A 19,022-nucleotide genomic window follows, 5' to 3' on the forward strand; every position below is an offset into this window, starting at 1 on the left:
CAAGCTATAAAACCATGGAATGGGTTGGATTGGGTTGGAAGGGATGTTGGAGATCATCCAGATCCACCCTCTGCCATGGGCAGGGACAACTTCCACGATCCCAGGTTGCTCCAAGCCCTGTCCAACCTGGCCTTGGACACTTCCAGGGATCCAGGGGCAGCAACAGCTTCTCTGGGCACCCTGTGCCAGGGCCTCACCACCCTCACAGGGAAGAATTTCTCCCCAGAATCCCATCTAGCTCTGTCTTTTGTAAGTTTGAAGCCATTCCCTGTGTCCTGTCCCTGCAGGTCCTTGTAAATGGTCCCTCTCCACCTTGTAGCTCCTTTCAGGTACTGGGAGGCCACAATGAGGTCACCCCAAAGCTTCTTTTCTCCAGGCTGAACAATCCCAATTCCCTCAGCCTTTCCTCACAGCTGAGCTGCTCCATCCCTCTGATCATCCTGGTGCCTCCTCTGGACTTGCTCCAACAGCTCCAGGGGTTTCTGGGCTGAGCCATATCCAGCTCTCACCCACAAGCACTCCCAAGTCCTTCTCCCAGGGCTGCTCCATCCCTTCATCCCCAGCCTGGATTGATCCCAGAGGTTGCCCTGATCCAGATGCAGCATCAGCACTTGGTATTTTTAAATCCATGAGATTCCTGTGGACACTGCTGCAACTTTTCCAGGATCAGCAGGGATACTTCCATGTATCATCTCCATTGCACCCACAGCTGGGAACCTGCAATCAGACTCATGGATAGGGGCAGCTCTGGCTCTTGTGGAAGTATGAAAGTCCTTATCCTGTCACCAGAGAAATCAGCCCAGGGTCGTAGGAGCTGAAATCTGAGGGGAACTGGAGCCTACCACAACCTGCAGGCAAACCCAGAGCTCTGCTGGGCACCAGGACCCTTCCTACCTCATCTCCACGGAGGAACAACTCAGTTCCAGGAGAATGGCAGCACATTCCTGCTCCTGCAGGGAGCTCTGTGCCACAGCTGGGAAATGCCCAGAGCTCAGGGATTTCAAACCAGAAGGCAAACACAGAGAATTCCTGCAAAGCCTCACGGGGCACTTCCCTTTGTGCCACCTTAAGGACCAGGATGGAAAGGGATCATAAGAGTTCATGGGTGCAATGCAATGAAACTGCTCAGAGCTGGAGGGCCTGAGCAATGCACTTCTGTTCTGTGCAAGCTCCACAGATCTCTGATCCATGAAGAAAAGGAGAAGGGGGAGCTGGGGGAAGCAATTGTGCTGCCTCTGGCTTCCTCCCCCTGTGGCTGCTCAGCAGCAGCCAGAAGACAACAATGCAGCTTCAAATTCTGTTCCCTCCTGCCTGGATTTGCATGAGGAAATTTGGGTGCTTAGGAGGGAACAGGCTGTGACTTTTCTGCCAGAATTTTGAACCATCTCAGGAAATCTGCACAGTAGCCATAAGCCAGCCACTGCATCTGTCAAGGGACTGGCAAAAACATGTACAAACTTAGACACCCTTCATAAAATCCATGTGATTTGCAGTGTTTATCCACAAAAGAACAAATGTTCTGCAGGAAAACGTCCCAGAAGAAGCAACTTTCCAACTCTGAATTTCAAAAGATGTAGAACACAGAGAGAAAACAATACCAACTATTTGAGACAACTCATGAGTGGGCAAAATCTGCTGCCTCAACCCCAGCAGTGTTGAGCTGCTTTAAATCCCAGTTTGTCCTGCTTCCCATTGATCTGACAGCAAGGGAGACAAGGAGAAGATCCAGGGAATATTTAGGTGATCAGAACCAACAGGGCTCCCTGGTACAAGTTTACCCTCGGGATACGAGAGCTCCAACAGCTCTCACAGACTGGAAGTTCCCAAATCCTTATTTCAGCTCCCAGTGACCTGCAGTGAAGTTCCACAACTTCCAAGAGCACAAGGAACAAGTTGTCACCACACTACAGCATATTCCAGAGATTTCCACTCCATTTCAAGCCTCATCCTTCCCTTAAAACCAGAGATTTCCAAGAACTTGGGACCAACAAGGCAATTCCTGCAATATTTTAATTTGTGCTTTTCCACATGTTATTTTTTCCATATCTGGATATGTTGGTCATGTCACAGTTATTTTATCCACTGACAAAGCTGGTCTGTGCTCTGCAAGTGCAAAATGCTAATGAACACATAAATAAAATAAAAACGGGTGCAAACCTAGATCTCATTACCCAAAGTCAGGGGAAAGGTCTTCTTATCAAATATTTATCACTGTTCAGGCCTCTGAATCTTTTGCAGCTGCTCAGCCTTTCCCATTTTTTGTGAAAATAAGGGCAGTTTGTGGAGATTTCCCAGTTGCTACTAAATGTCCAATTTTATTTTGGATATTCATGGATCTTTCACAAAATCATTTAGGTTGAAAAAGACCTCTGAGAGCATCGAATCCAACCTTTGACCTTACAGGTCAAGCAAAATTCTTATTTGTGATGCACATTTCCTACCAAAAAATTAAAATACTAGAGTTCCCTATCTCCAAAGAAGTTACATCATGATAATCCACAAAAACGGGGATTAAATTTACTCTTATTTCCTCACAGTTCAAGCACAGCACTCCAAGTAGAAAAAACACATTGGCAGAAGACATTTGGATATTTTGTTATAAGGGATAATGGATAAGGAAATAAGAGAAAAGAGAAGATTCTTGTTTACCTGGGTCTTGGCACTCTTCTGCCTTCTTCCAAAAATGCAGGACAGGTCCTGTTCAGTGCATGATGAGAGATCCTTACCTGGAAGGGGTAAAGAGAGGGAAAAACCCCAAAACCTTCACATCTGAGGATGCATTTTGGTAACAGTGTGACCCACAGACAGAGAGAAATTGTTCTTGGAGATAAACAAAAATCAGGGAGTCCAGGTTGGACGGGGCTCGGAGTAACCTGGGATAGTGGAAGGTGTCCCTGCCATGGCAGGGGGTTGGAATGAGATGAACTGTAAGGTCTATTCAAACCCAAACCATGCTGTGATTCTATGATAAGGCCACTAAATGAAGGTACACAAGAGGAAATGTGTGTATGCATTGGGATCTTTGGATTCTCACAAGGATTCCCCATTTCTGACAGAATTAGGGAATTACAGCTCCTCCACACAATGAAAAAAAAAAAATCCATTTTTACTCAGTGGGGACTTTTCTCTGATTTCTGATGTTGCTCTTGAAAAGCAAAACCTTCACCTCTGCCACACACTGTGTTAGTCCAAATCAAAACCATTTCAAGGTGAAGCAAAGATTTCCAGGAGGGCCATTATTACCACCTGATTGTTGTGTGGTGAGCTGGATATCAGACATGGAACAAGGAGAGGGAATCAGGAGAGTGTGATGTGATACTCAGAGATACAGACAGAAGTTTAGCCAGTTCCACAGTGCAGGAGTTGCCAAGTTGTCCACTGCCTCTGTCAGAAAATTCTTTTGGAAAAGGTCAGCAAAAGTTAAAGAAACAAAATTAACCCAGACAGGTCAACTTGTTAGGACTCTGCTGGGGTCTCAATCATTTGAAAATCAGTAACCTCAAAATGAATCCTCTAATGGCCAAAAAAACCCAAAACAAAACAAAAAAAATTCCCCAAATCTGACTTCTTCTTTTTCCTGAGATCCTTAACTGTTCCTGGAGGGTAAAGAGACACATCAGCCCAGAAGAGCAAGTGTTCCCCAGCTTCCTGCTGCCTCACTGCACTGCCTCAAAACAGCCTTGTCCAAGCAAGCTGGAAGAGACCAGGGCTGTTCTCAGCTTTCTCTTGGCTAAGACTTGGAATGTGACACCTAAAATCCTCCTGCTCCCGTTTACAGGCTACACTTCCTTTCCGTGCCTCCCCCAGGACATATCTCCCATCTTTCCTCTAACAGAAAAGCAGCTCAGCTGACAGCTCCAGTCTCCTGTAGCATCACAGGGGAGCAGCTACTAGAAAAGCAGCTGAAATCAGTGTTTTAATCTGAGCTTGGGGTGTATTTCCCAGATCCAGGGGTGGCTGTTCCTCCAGCAGAGAGGCTCCAAACCCACCCCAGGAGCGGAAGCTGCGCTTGGTGCTGTCGCTGTTCCCTTCTCCCGCTTTTGTGTGAGCTTGTCTTGTTTAGTCTGAAAGGAAGCAGGACTGGACTTCAACAACAAGGGCCATGACAACACAAGCCTTTCTCAAATAACCTTTCCTCTTTCCCTGAAAAAGGACAATTTCCCTGTGTCAGGCCACAGAGGGTACAAGCAAATGAGGGGCTGCCTTGTGGAAATGAGACCAAACACATCAGGGATATTGTGAATATGAAAGCCTTGAGCTGTATTTTACATGCTCAAAAGACACTTCTTTTTTCCTCTATATTTAGTAAAAGGTTAAATCCAAATCAAAATAAATCCTCTTTGCTCAAACAGGCCATGGCCTCTGTACTTGCAAGCCCTGAACCAATGTAATTGTTTAATTTCACAAAATGGCAGGCTCATGTTAACAGCTCGGACTGCAAGGTTGAATTATTTCACCAAAAAATCCCAAACCCTGATATGGAAATCTGGCCTCCATTCAGGTATCAATTAGCTCTGTTTTAGCAGAGGCATTTGCTGTCAAAAAACATTACACAGAGCTTTCAGTTTAATAAATCAGCCATTAGTGGAAACTGATCCTATCCATGCCCTGAAACAGGCACACACCGTGTGAAAGGGGAACAGAGCAAAAGGGAAAGGACTTGAACAACTGTCAAGGGACAGAACCTAGGCTGACTGAAATAATCTCATCACCCTAAGAAAGAAAGAAATTACTCAACTCTACAAATTCTTGACAGTTTTTCTCGCTGCCCTAATTTATCCCATAAAGTACCTGGTCGATGTAAGAGGGTTTTCCTCTTCCTTCATGCAGGTTTAATCTGATCCCTGATCTCATCCACATGATCTCTGAGCAGGGGTTACTGGGGATTGCAGGGGTTAGTGCCACACAGATGCCCAAGTCATTCCCATCTCACCTTTGCCTTCTGCTCCCATCCCTGCCCACGCCCCGACTGCTCGGAATATTCGCTGCTCCTTTATTCAGTTTCTTCAACAATTCCCCAGGGAATTGTTTTATTCCAAACATCAGTGGCTAAGGCCACCCAAAACTGCCCAAAATACAAAGGGATAGCCTATTAGTGCTTTAAGCAAGTAGCTGCAGGGGGTGTTTTTAAACCCAGGTTTTACTTGCCAAATTTAGACTCCACAAGGCAACAGATCACCTTCAGCAGTTTGTTCTAATCTCAGCCAGGGCTTATGAAACGACAAAATTCCTCTTACCTTTGGCAAACTTCATATAATGGACACGTTTCTTGGAAGATTTGGATTTTTCTTCAAGGCTGAATGTCTTTTTCTGCTTTTTCACTGAAGACTCTAAAAAACACAAGCCCCAAGAAAACAGGGTCCATTACTGTTAGAGGCACTTAAGCACCAAATTCAAACATCAGTATAATTAACTTTCTCTCTCAAAATCCAGTCAACAACATATCATAAAGTATTACTGAAGAAAGCACTCTAAGTTTTGTCTGAAATATGTGAATGATTGATTTTTGGTTTTGCCCCATCCCCTTTCTTTCCCATTTTCAATCCAATGTAATTTGAAAAGGCAGATACAGGTACTCCAGGTCAAAGGCAAATCCATCTCTGTGGTAAGAGAATAATAACAGTGCTGTTTTTCATAGAGTATCTCCAGCACCAGAGTGGAGAAAGATGTAAGAAATAGTAGGAAATAAAATACTGATTGAGCAGAAAGAAAAAGGGGACCACCCCCCCCAAACAGGATTTTCATTTTTAACTCTATACAAAATACCTTTATTTGGACATAAGCTGATACAACTGTGTAAGGAAACTGAATGGTGACAAAGCTTTTCTGTCCCTAAGGCCAGCTAGAACAAATTGACACATGCCTATTATCTCATTTTCTAGGCTTCCAGAAGAGGGACTGCATCTAAACTGTCCTTTGGGAACGGTTTCTGGGGCTGGCTCAGTCCCAGAGTCACTCAGCAGTACTTTGGGAGACTGTGAACAGGTTAAGGCCACGTGAAGGATTAAGCTCACTATTTAACAGCACAGCTCCTCTGCTGTGGCAGGTTATTTTGGGGGTACAAATGTTCTCTTTGCAGTCACAGAATCTATTAATTTACAAAACATTGCCAGAAGGAGAGAACTAACCTGTTGTACAGTTAATTACTGCCTTACTAGTCCTGAAAAGAGGCACCACAGGAGTCTCTGCTCTGTAACTCCACAGAAGGTTACTATGGTGAGGTGTTTTTTTCCTGCCTGTGGGATGGGTAGGGAAATCAACTCATACCCCAAGGGCCAAGTTGAGTCACCTTTTTCATATGATCCCACCCTGGAAAGCTCTGCTGCCCAAGCTTTTCTGGCACTGGAATTCCAGCACTTCCCTGTTTGATAGGCAGTACCACCTTATGAACCCCTGAGTTAAAACTGAAATTCTCAGGCTGTAGAGGGAGAGCCGAGGGCCAGCAGGCTGAGATCCACTCTTTCACTCCCACACTAATGGGAAGAGAAAGGACCAGCAAATCCAGTTTTTAACAAAAAAAAAAAAAAAAAAAAAAAAAAAAAAAAAAAAAAAACTCAATAAGAAGGATCTGTGGGGAAAGTAAGGATCACAGCTAAAATATCCTGACAGCCATGCAGCACTTTGAGCCTGGTTTCCAATCTCCTGGTAGCAAAAGGAGCATTGCACAGCAAAAGGTTTCCACAGAGCCTTCCTCCTCCACGTTATTCCTACAGGGAAAGGGGCAGCAGCACCGCCTCGTGCCTGCAGGGAGGAATTTCACTACAGAACGTGCTGGCACTTGCAGTGGGCAGGGAAATACATCCCTGTGTCTTCCAGGGACTGGAAAATCCTCTGACAAACTGAGAAAGAGCTGCAGGAATATTTTTACAAAGCACATTAAAAAAGCACATTTAGCATTTGAAAAGGAATTTAGTTGGGGCAATAAAGTCACCGAAGTGGCATTTCTGCAGCAAATCTGATTGGGGTGTATGTGCCAAAGCACTGCCAGGATGTTGTCCCACTTTTTATCCATGAAAAGGACAGTCACCATAACTAAGGACCCAAGCAAAGGAGACAGGAATTATAGAATGGTTTGACTGGGAAAAGACCATGGAGTCCCAACTCTCTTCCACTATCCCAGGTTGCTCCAAGCCCTGTCCAACCTGGCTTTGGACACTTCCAGGGATCCACAGGGCAACCTGTGCCAGAGCCTCACCACCAGCGGATGAATTTCTTCCCAATATTTAATCTAATCTAAACCTGCCCTCACTTGGTGCTCAGCTAGTGAAAAAAAAAAAAGGAAAAGACAGCTAAAGCTACAGACACTGAGGGTATCTGAATGTTGGCATCAACCCCCATGGGGCCCTTCCTTTCCAACCTCTAATTGCAATCCAGCTCTGGCAACTGCACCGGTTCTTTAAGAACAATGAAGTTTTTCAGCTGACTTTTAATGCAGTTTGAAACTGGAGGGTGGCCAATAATGTTACATTTGCTCCTGCAGCACAGCTGCAGGCAGAGTTTTTTCCTGGATGAGTTTTGCCAGCTTCAACAATTGCCAAAAGAACAAGTTTCAGAGTGATGCCTTTCTGTAAATCACCAAATGTGACTCTGACCTGGAATTTCCAAGGTGCACCCAAATTTGCTATCAGTGATTGAAAACTTGTCCCACTTCCTAAAAAGACCAAAAGAACTGAGTGAAACAGGGAGAAATAAGAGTTCTCAAAGGTCACTTTGCATGAGGTGACCCAGGGAAGAGAGCAGAGCTTAGGGCCAAGCCTTGCTCCCTGAACCTGCCTCTGCTGACTCACTGTGGCCCTGGGCAAGTCATTTCGGCTCTCTGCTCATCAGTCTGCAGGTTTCCCACCAGTTACACCTCCCTGATCTTCCCAGGGCTCAAGTTGCAACTTGGGAAGGATTTAGTTCTGAAAAGAGACAGGAACTTGTGGAATTTCCCCACGAAATGATCTCCTACCTCTCCAGGAGTGACAGCACCGAGTCCTGGGTGGCCTCATGATTTCACAAGGACAGCTTGCATAACAAATTAAAAAAGGTGTTTTGAGGCATCAGGCTCAACATTTTAATCCTAGTATTCCAGGATTAGAAAACTTCCTTGCTAACTGATTTTTCTCCTCTTCTTTCTACAGTTTCTCTCCTAGAAAAACTTCAGTGCTCCAAGGTTAAGAATGAATGAATGAAGAGTTGCTAAATTCACTAATCTGGCAATTCTGTCCCAGCAGCACAAGGACAGGCTGTGTCCAAACAGGAGCCCTTGATTTAACAACACTCAAGAGAAGTGTTCAGATACAAAACCAGTTTAAACTACATTTAACTACAAGAGAAATGATAAATCACTTCATTAACCAATTCTTTCTCTAAGCTCACACCACAACTTCCTAACTTCATTTTCACAAAGCAAGGTCAGTTTGTAAGAAGGTTTTCAAAAATAGAAGACTTCAAAAATAACTGTTTTAGGAAAGCTTTCCCACTTGTGTGCTCAACACCAGGGCTACAAAAATCCCGTTATGCCACACTCAAAGCAGAGATGTAGAACTCTGAGGCAAAAGCTACAGAGCAGCTCTCCAAGGACAGGAAAAGGAGGTATTTTAAGAAGCCACTGGAGCATGGAAGCCAAGTGTGACAGTTCATCAGCAAAAGGAAGGCATAGCATTGCAGTGCTGAGTGGTTGCTGTGAGCCTTCAGACAGATTTTGGGTGCTTTATAAAGAAGGAAATGCTCCTCTAGGTACAGCCCAGGGAAAGTGTCCCAAATATTGTGATCCCGGATGAAATAAACATTTCATCAGGTTAAACATTGCATGTTTTCTTTCCTCAAGAAAAAGCCTTTCTCTGAGTGCTGAGAGCAAAACTGATACACTGAGATCCACAAATCCATGTTCATGGACAGCAACACATCCTTTGGCTCCCAGTGATTTTGGGGAAGAAGTTCTCAACCTTATCTAAAATATTATTTGCATCATAAACTGGGCCTCAGGAACTTTTTCAAGGCACAGAATGGAAACTCTGCTGAGCTTCCAGCATTTGACTGAGCCAAGCATGAACCTACCTGTTTCACCCTGTCCATGGCAGTTATTCAGCTCAGCCAGAAGCTGGTTGAAGTCATCCTGATGAGCAATCCAGTCGTCCTGTAAATATCACCCACAAGAATACAAGGCAGAAGTCTTCAGAACTAACACAAAACAGATATAAAGTTTTAAAAACCAGATAGTAAGACTCTTAGAAGCAAATAAATTGGATATATCCAATCCTTGTTGGTGGGAGGGACCCTGGGAAGCTCCACAGGTGGTAACACCAATCACAGCTCCTACAGCCACCCCAAACTGAAACAAAATTAAAAGGGTTGTCTTGGAAATCCTGAACAATCCTGTTTGGTACATGCTAGCAGCTGCTGTGACTACAGTTTTCACTAATATTTCATTCAAATAATTGTGCTTCTGCTGAAATGGGATCCATTCCCTGCCCTGGGTCTAGTGCTCACCTCATGATTGATGGTAGCTCCTAATCCCAGCACGTCGTTTTTCACCTTAACCCTGATGTGCTCTGGATTTCCTTGCTCCTGAGCCCCGAGACCCTAAGGCAGATTTGAAGGTAAAAATGTAAGGATTTCACAGCAGCAATTAGAGCTTTTGGACTGTGAGACAGTTCACAAGGAAATACAGCAAGAAATCAGAACTTCCTGTTTATTTGCCCGCGTGTAGCTGAATTCAGTCACAGGTATTACCACACAGCACACAAAGTTTTTTTAATTCGCTACTTAAGCCTCCAGCAAAGCAATATAAACACTTAAAATAACAACAACATTAAGTAGTTGGGTGATTAATCAGGAAGCCACCTGACATTCCTAAGCAAGCCCAAATTGTTTACAGTTTTCAAACAAGACTCTACATAAGAAGAAGGTGCCTCACCCCACAAATGTCTCTGTCACTGGGAAGGGTAATGGGAATGAGGCAGATCCACACAGAACACACAATCCAAACCAAATTTATATAGAAGGAGAGCAGGGAGGGGCAAGGGAGAAGCAGACTGGAGCCAGCAGGGCATTCACAACTCCTTCCACTTCACGAGTGGATGAAAATATTGACGAAAACCACTTTAGGGTTGTTTAATATGAAGCAATATCTGGGTTCAGGGTTATCTTTCTCAACTGTATGGTCAAGGCTAAAAAAGTTAAAAGGCAAAGCTTTGGGTTTAAAATTTTGTTCTGCTATTCACCTCCTTTTTGCCTCATCTTTTACAAATCATCAGCCAAATGTGTTAGAATCAATAAACATTTATACAGTGCTGCAGTGGAGAGAAGCCCTGCAGACACATCCTGGGATATGGAGTATTTGAAGGGATGAGGCCTATTTGGAAAAGGCTGTTGTTGTTACAAACAAAAAGTCTATTTGGTCAATGGGGTGTAAAATTTGCCTTGAAACTTCTGCTGACCAAAAAGTGTGGAAGCAAGCAGGACACTTGGCCACACATCCTCCTCTGACCCAATTCCAGTACAACCATTTACAGGATTGGTGTTAAGCAGCCTAATTTCACTGCCCAGATGGGGTTTTGCCCCTTAATCTGATCAAGGGAAAGTTCAATTTGTCCAAATTTGTAATAGAATGGAGATATAATCCTTCTTGTACAACTGCTGGCAAGGAAGATCCAGTATCTCGAATGGGAAACATTGTGAGACAACTGAGGCAACAGTTTAAATCCAAAAATAAACTTTAAGGTATTTACAGAATTGAGAATGATCCTAATTTTATGCATTTTAAGGAAGGTCTGGAAATCTAGAAGAATAATTAAAGGTAGTGGGGGTTTTGTGGGGATTCTTTCACTAAACAGCCTGATGTGCAGCCCCAAATCTCAGCTTTGCTGAGGCACCTCTGTGCAATTAAACCTGCAGTTTGCAGGTGTCTGTGCTGACCTGGAGGTTTTTATTAGTGCCAGAAACCAGTTCCCTCACCCACAGGTCCTGGCTGAAGCTGGGAAGGGACACAGCTCATAGCACTTGGGGGGTTCAACGAATAGATCAGATAAAAATCTTAAAACTAGGTGAAAGACTAAAGCAGGTCCTGGAGTTGCTTTAAAGAGTATCAAAAGCAAGGAGAGAACTGAGGGTTTAAAGGCAGCTTAAAACCTTTAACCCGATTAAATGTTCCAGCTCCTGCTCTCACTTGGGAATTTAGATTGTCAAAGAATGGAGAGAAACTGGAAAACAGGAGAGGCACACACAAGACTTTATAACAAGGGTTGCAGAAATCTACCACTGCTCAAGTTCCCTGTGCATTTAAAGAGAATAAACCAAAACTGACCCCTGGCAGTTTTAGACCCTTCAGCTACACAGTTCTCCTTTAGATCCTACCTTTCCTTTGGACCAGCCCATCTTTTCCAGCATCTTCTGGCCAAATTTGGAGTCATCGTTGCTCCAAGCGCTGTTCCGTGGATCCACAGACCACTTCTGCTTTCTCCGGGCTGCAGCAGGAAGGGAAAATTCAAACAGGCTCTACTGGCATTCCCAGAGAGTTCTTGGTATTGAATCACTTCAACCAAAGCTCTTCATTGCAAAAAAAAAAAAGACCCCAGAACTTATGCCAGACTCAATATATTTTGGGGGTTAATTTTACTAAATGAAACAACACAACAACAATAAAAGCCCAGTGAAAATATTAATTTTTAATGGGAAGATGCCAAGGTAGGAAGTTGCTGTCCCTCAGGATGGGCTGCAGTTCAGGGAAGGCTTTAAGGATTACCATTTAGGTGTGAATTCCATATTTATTCCAATTTTGTTCTACATCTGGCTTCAACATGGAGTCTATGAAGGAGGAGATTAGGATGCTGCTTTCCCAACTCTGGACAAAATCAATTCTCCAGGCTTCCCTTTAACCAGAACCCAGAAATTTTAATATCTGGTTTCCTAACAAAAGCCAAATGAAAAGTCCAATGTAAGTGATCAGAGAAACGGAATGACAGAACAGAAAACTGTGGGATTGCAGCTTTTGGATTTCTCAGAAATGGTTTATGAGGGAAATGAAAAGCTGCCAGAAATTATTGCAGGAGTTAAGAGATACAAAGAAGAATCAAGGCTCCTTTGTCCTATGTGGATTCCCAAAGAAATTACAGATTCCCAGACCCACATGTTGCCTTTCCCACCAGGAGCAGCTTCCTTAAAATCAAGGAAGAGAAGCCAGCCCAGTTAACCAGTCACTTGAAGTGTGCACCTAAGCCCAGGCAGGAAGAGAACCTAAATAAACAAGACAAACAAAGAATGGGAGACAGGAAGATCACAAACTTCATTAAACACCATGGGAAATGCTGGATCAAAAATGACCGGTTAACCCAAGGCCACACAAGGCAGGGAGAAGCCAAATCCAACGAGGTGTTTTCAATATAATCAGGAAGTCATCATTCCCTAAAAGACAAGATTTGGGATGTGGGCCAGAGGAACTGAATATTACAGGGATGTTTGACTCATTTTTTGCCCAGTTTTGTTTCATTTTTAAGGAACTAAGACTGTCAGAATTCAAGGTGGGGGCTTTTTTTATCACACTTCCAAAACTTTGAAGCTCCAAACGGCCCCTACACAGTTTTTACAGTGGGTTAAAGGCCTGGGGGCTGTGAGGGGAATCCAACCTTTGCCTGGTTTACTTCTCTACAGGAAACAACTGATTAACCTCAGAGGCTGTGGGTGCCCCTGGATCCCTGCAAGTGTCCAAGTCCAGGCTGGATGGGGCTTGGAGCAACCTGGGAGAGTGGAAGGTGATCCTGCCCATAGCAGGGGGTGGAATGGGATGAACTTTAAAGTCCTTTCCACCCCAAACCATCCCGGGATTCTGTGAGTATTCCCACCAGGAAACCTTGAGAGCAGTAACACCTCCAAGTCCTGCCCATGGTGCCAAGAAAAGATGGAGAACCAGCACTGTGGTCAGTGATTATAAATTTCCAAATAAACTGGGACTCTCCGCTGCCTCACGAAGAACCACAGGGCTCAGCCTGGAGAAAAGGAGGCTCAGGAGGGACATTTTGGCTCTTCACAACTCCCTGACAGGAGGGGCAGCCAGGGGGGTCAGGTTCTTTCCCCAGGGAAAAGGGACAGGAGAAGAGGAAATCACCTCAAGTTGTGCCAGGGGAGGTGTAGATTGAACATGAGGGAAAAAATTCTTCATGAAAAAGGTGATCAGACACTGGAAGAGCCTGCCCAGGGCAGTGGTGAAGTCCCCATTCCTGAACGGACTTCAAAGCCATGTGGATGTGGCACTTGGGGACATGGCTCAGTGGTGGCCTTGGTAACGCTGGAGGATCCTTGGACTTGGTGGTCTTGGAGATCTTTTCCAACCTGTGTGATTCTGGTTCAAGGATTCCAGCAGATCTTATGTTCCCCAACTGAGCAGCTGCCCTTTTTTTCAATCACAGAAAAGTTAATTTCTATGGTTTTTCCTGAATATCTCTCCCTATGGAGAAGCCCCTGAGATGTTTTGCTCCCAGGAGGTTGTTGGTAACAAAGAACAAGGGCATCAAACACAATTATTTCTTGAAATTAAGAGACGTTCCCTTTCCCAGCACTTTCAATCTAAGTATTGCAACCTCTTCATGTTTCTGCAAGGTTAACATACTCTGATTCTTAAATAGGGTGAGTTAGATGCAGGAAAAAACCCCAAACAAACTTGCTTTCATCTTTGGAGAAGTATTTAAGAAAGAGAGGAATAGCTCCATGCCATTTACAGAAAACATAAAATCATCCTCCCTTTCCAAACAAACAACAAAATCCATTAATTAGTCAATAATTTACCAGAAATGTAAATTTGTTTACTGATGTCTTTAGAGTGGGAGAGGAAACCAGGAACAAGATTCAGCTCCTAATTTAACATCAATTTTCTGGGCTTCTTCAAAAATGATGCCACAGACAGCGATGGAACTCTGGGAGAGCAGCACCATCCAGTGGAGAAAATCCTCATTTCTTTAGGGAATCACAGAATCACCGAGGTTGGAAAATACCTCCAAGATCACCGGGTCCAACCATCCCCCAGCACTGCCAAGGCCACCACTGATCCATGACCCCAAGTGCCACATCCACACGGATTTTAAATCCCTCCACAGATGGGGACTCCTCCACTGCCCTGGCCAGCTGTGCCAGGGCTGCACAACTCAACTCCTTCACTCAGAAATTCAATGATCTGGAAAAGATCCATTACTAATCCCTTTTCCAAGACGAATTCTATGTCTGGAGCATGTTTTTAATTATAATTTCTAAAATTTCCCATCCAAACCCCTGCTGTGTGCCCAGAGATGGTCTGGGGGGAACAGGAAGGACAAAACTCTGGTGCCAGGCTGGGAGAGCTGGGAGTGTTCCCCTGGAGAAGAGAAGGATCCAGGGAGAGCTCAGAGCCCCTTTCAGTGCCTAAAGGGGCTCCAGGAGAGATGGAGAGGGACTTGGGACAAGGGATGGAGGGACATCCTGCACACTGACAGAGGCAGGGATGGATGGGATATTGGGAAGGAATTCCTGGCTGTGAGGGTGGGGAGAGCCTGGCACAGGTTGCCCAGAGAAGCTGTGGCTGCCCCTGGATCCCTGGAGGTGTCCAAGGCCAGGCTGGATAGGTTTGGAGCAACCTGGGATGGTGCAAGGTGTCCCTGCCCATGGCAGGGGGTGGAACCGGATGAGCTTTAAGGTCCCTTCTGCTCCAAATGAGTCCATTATTGACATGTCCAAATAAAATAATAAATTCTGAATAAAATTACACCGAAGTTTACACAGAAAATACCTAAAAAATTCCATGTGCAAATGCAGATTTATTTCCCTTAAACCAGATCTTGATTTCCCAGTGTACACCATATTTGTTATTTGTATTGTCCATATTTCCTGCAGCCCAGCACAGAAATTCATCAGACCCTGAGCTCTTGGCCAAGGGTGACCTGTCAGAAACAGGGAGCCCAACTTCTCCATCCCCTCAGAGGCAAAACTGAAGCTCTTTGTTTCCAATATCAGGGAAGCTTAAACAAAATCCACAGAATTATGGAATATCCTGAGCTGGAAGGGACCTGCCAGGACCACTCAGTCCAACCCCTGGTCCTGCACAGAGACCCCAGCAATCCCACCCTGTGCATCCCTGGGAGAATTGTCCAAACTCTCCTGGGGTTCTGGCTGCCTTGGGAATGTCACCATTCCCTGGGGAGCTGTTCCAGTGCCAGACACCCTCTGGGGAAGAACCTTTCCCTGATATCCAACCTAAATCTGACACAGCCCCAGCTGTTCTCTGGCTCCTGTCACTGGGAGCAGGGACTGGAGCTGTCCCTCAGGAGGAGCTGCAGCCCCAGTGAGCTCTGACTGGGAAATGCAGAGACAGAGATGGATACGGAGTTTGATTTAAGGCCCTGGAGAAGCCTTGAAGCTTTAGAATAGAACAGTGAAACAGACACAAAATAAGAATAAAGGTTTGCAGTTTAAGCAGAAATATGTTTTAAGCAAGTAGACCTAGGCCTCGTATAAATGAGCAAATATGCTGAGCAAGATGGTAGAAAAAAAATTCAAGTTTAACAATAGAACTTGTTATAGAGTTGATAAAAAGTAGAAGATACAGCAGTAAGGTTCAGTAGAGTTGCACCATTAGATAGAAAAAGATAAATTAAGGTAAATCATGTAAAACATAGCCATTAGCAATTGGTTGTGAAGATGCCCGTGAACTTTGTGGAAGCAGCTGATTGGATAAGAAATCAGAAATTTGGATAATGCCTTAGAAAAGGCTTTGTAACTAGAGTTATAACAGCTTCTTGATGTGATGGGTGTGAATGTCACAACCTCAGTCTTGCTCTTCCATGACTGATTTTGCCATAAACCATCTTTTAAACTCTTCAGTCGACCTCACCCTTCTGCATCCCCAACATATGACCCCAGTCCCCTCCAGTGCCCTCGGTCACTGCTCATTTGGTCCCTCCAGAGCCTTCCCCACCTCCAAATCCTCCCATGGAGAGTCCCTAAAAGTGGGAGATTGGCACAGGTTGAGCTCAACTCCAGCACCGCCCCAGCAATGACCCAAGCATCCACACCCAGCCCTGCCACGTCCCCCCTGCTGGAATTCTGGATGCTGAGGATTTAAAACTTTCTGTGCTTAAAGGCATAGACCCACAAGAGAACACTGCATTTGACCTGAGGTCGTGGAACAGCCTTTTAAAATTGATTAACAGCACTGGGATTACGGGTTTCTAGTTGGTTAGAAGTGTGTAATATCATAGGGTGGAAAACTTAAAAGAGTTTGGGGTTTTAGAATATAGAAATAAATATGAAGCAAGATGGAGGTTTTAGGGTGGAAAGGGGTTGTTGTTCTCTACCACCTTCTTTTTTCTTCATGGGTTTGGGTGATGTTTTGTAATTGGACAGAAAATCCAGATTGAGGGCTTTGAGAAAACAGTTTTTGGGTTAAAAGGGAAAATAATCGAGGTGTCCTTTCTTAATTGGATAATTTAATCTTAAAAGACCTTGTAACAAGCAGTAGCCATTTTGTGCCTTGCTAATGAGAAAGCTGAACTCACTGTAGTGAGACTGTAACACAGATAAGAAATAATAAACACCCAAGTCTGAACATGAAATACCATCCCAAGTGCCTTCAATCCTGACCTTGAGAAATCTACACCCTCAGTGTCCCCAGCACCCACACCTGGCCCTGTAATGTCCCTGGGTATCCCCAGCACCCACACTTCGCCTGTAATGTCCCCTCAGTGTCCCCAGCACCCACACCCAGCCCAGTCACATCCCCTGGGTGTCCCCAGCACCCACACCTGGCCCTGTAATGTCCCCTGGGTGTCCCCAGCACCCAACACACAGCTCTGTCACATCCCCTGGGTGGAGGGGATGTGACACACCCACACCAGCACCCACACCCCCGGGCTGGAGGTGTCTCCCATCAAACACACGACCAGAGATGGCTTCGAGCCAGGGGCAGGACAAGCTGTCCCTAAGGGTGTCCAAGGGACATTCCCAGTGCTCCTGCCCTGCCTGGAACAAGACAGACCCCACAATGAGCCCCCTGCACCAATGCCCCCTCCCTGGAACCCCTTCCTGGCCCTCCCAGCCTCCAGACCCCACCTTTTCCTTAACCCTGAGACCCTCCGACGCCCCTTCCTGCCTTTCCCAGACCCGACCCTCCGTTTTTCACCCCCAGGGACCCTGCAAGCGCCTCCTGCCTCAGCCCAGGTCTCCCAGCCCCTCTTTTCCTTGGCCCTGGGATCCCCCACACTCCCATTCCTGCCTTTCTCAGACCCGAATCCCCTCGTTCTTCCGCATCGGGGACGCCCTGAGCCCCTTTTGCCGCCGCGGCCTGGGTCTCCAGCTCCCAGACCTCCCGTTTTCCCAGACACTGGGCCCCCCGACCCCCATTCCTGCTTTTCCCAGCCCACCAGGAACCCCTGAACCCCTTCCCCTGACTCAGAGCACCCCATTTCCCGCGCAAAGGGACCCCTCATCCCACCTCTCCCAGTCCTTGCACTCCCCTTTCTTCAACTCTGGAACCCCCCCCGAACGCCTTTATCCGGCCCTGGGACCCCTCCGCAGCCATCGGGAGGGGCAGCGCGGCCCGGGCCCCTCAGGCAGGGCTGTGGGGAGGCTCTGAGGCCGCTCCCGGAGCAGCGGCTCGTCCCCATTCCCGCGGCATTCCCGCCGGCATCGGCACTCACGCTCCGCCAGCATCGCCATCTTGGGGGCCTCCCTCCCTGCAGGGCGCCTTTCCCCACCTCTGCCCCAGCAGCGCCTGATTAAAAAAAATGTTTTAAAACAGGCGAGCGCGGCGGGCACCACAGTGAAAACGAAGAATAAAAAAAAAAAGTTTGCAGATTTGTTAAAATTCTAATAAATATCTCAAAACGCCCCTCGGCTGTGCACCGGCTGTTTCCGAGCAGGGAGAAGGGGATGAGCAGCGCTGGTTATGTGTGGCTGGAATAAAGGGGCACGGGCAGGGTGAATATTCCAGGGAATTTCAGGTGGGGGTGTCCCTGGATTTCCCCAAATCTCGCTGTTGTGGGAGGTGTGGAAAATGTATATTTTATGATTGGCTTTTCGCAAATGTGACAACGAATATTAGATGCGTAATGTTAGAAAGTTATGCTGTAGTAATTCTTTTAAGGAGTGCGTTAAATGTATTTTAGGTCACAGCATAATGTTAAAATAGAAACTCTGCGATGTAGGATTTGTTACAAGCTCAAGCAGGAAGATGAGATAATCAAGAAACTCTCCACACAGAGATGTCAGCAAAGGGGACCCATAAAAAGGTACAGCCTCCTTATCAAAAAAGACAAACATTCTTCCACCTTCTCTCTGTCTTTTTGGAACCAGCAAGATTAAGGAGAAGAAGTTGACAAAAACCAGAAAAGTTCTTAATTTGCAAAGAAATTTATGCATAATGTATAAAATATATGAATATGCAACAGGCATTTAAGGCTTTGTAGGTTATTCCTTTGTTGACAAGGGATGCTTTTCGTGACTTAGTGTCCGAGAGCATTTGGACATCTGTAATTCTTTGTTTTTTATTGTCTTGTAATTGCCCTAACTCTAAACTTTATTACTCTAATTGTATTACTATTTTTATAACCATTTTATTATTATTAAACTTTTAAAATTTGAAAAACCAAGTGATTGTCGTTTTTCACAGGAGGGAACTGGGGGCAGATACACAGAGGCATCTTGAGAAACATCCCTGCCTTTCTGTCAAATGGGAGTGGGGTGAACACGACAAAATATTTTTTCCTTTTTGCCACAAATTGTATTTAAGCAGTGAGGTGAGGAGTGAAGCAACCTCTCTGATGAGTTGCTGAATCAAAGCATTTCTATACAGGAAGCACTTTTTTTTTCTTTTTTTTTTTTTTTTTAGTTGGTTTTCCATATTATTCTGTTATTTTATTTGAAGACCAGCACCCAAAATATGAGTTCTTCAGGCAGCTTCCTCAGGCTCTCCTTTTGCGTGCGTTTTGCATCTAAGTGCAATATTTTGTTATTTAATATCCCTTTTATAGAACTGCTGTGTAGTGGTTTTATATTCTGTTTCCATGGGGTGTGTTAAT

At 45.2% G+C, this 19,022-nt stretch overlaps 1 protein-coding gene across 5 annotated transcripts in view; it reads right to left on the reverse strand.

The window, feature by feature from the left end:
- The window catches only part of PINX1 (PIN2 (TERF1) interacting telomerase inhibitor 1), a 61,835-nt gene extending 44,138 nt beyond the window's left edge, over positions 1-17,697 (reverse strand). The window contains exons 1-7 of one of the 5 annotated variants that reach the window (XM_085574376.1): positions 17,643-17,697; positions 11,729-11,892; positions 11,341-11,450; positions 9,475-9,567; positions 9,043-9,121; positions 5,238-5,330; positions 2,650-2,726 (exon numbers count right to left, since the gene is read on the reverse strand). In XM_085574376.1, coding sequence (XP_085430502.1) covers positions 2,650-2,726; positions 5,238-5,330; positions 9,043-9,121; positions 9,475-9,567; positions 11,341-11,373 — 375 coding nt within the window. In that variant the 5' untranslated portion in view covers positions 11,374-11,450; positions 11,729-11,892; positions 17,643-17,697. Of the gene's footprint in view, positions 1-2,649; positions 2,727-5,237; positions 5,331-9,042; positions 9,122-9,474; positions 9,568-11,340 lie in introns of all 5 variants that reach the window. The other 4 variants (XM_021540533.4, XM_085574374.1, XM_085574373.1 and 1 more) reach the window with 4 other exon arrangements.
- Positions 17,698-19,022: the final 1,325 nt, after the last annotated feature.

Source organism: Lonchura striata, chromosome 3, assembly GCF_050655825.1.
Source record: "Lonchura striata isolate lonStrDom1 chromosome 3, ASM5065582v1, whole genome shotgun sequence".
NCBI lineage: Eukaryota > Metazoa > Chordata > Aves > Passeriformes > Estrildidae > Lonchura > Lonchura striata.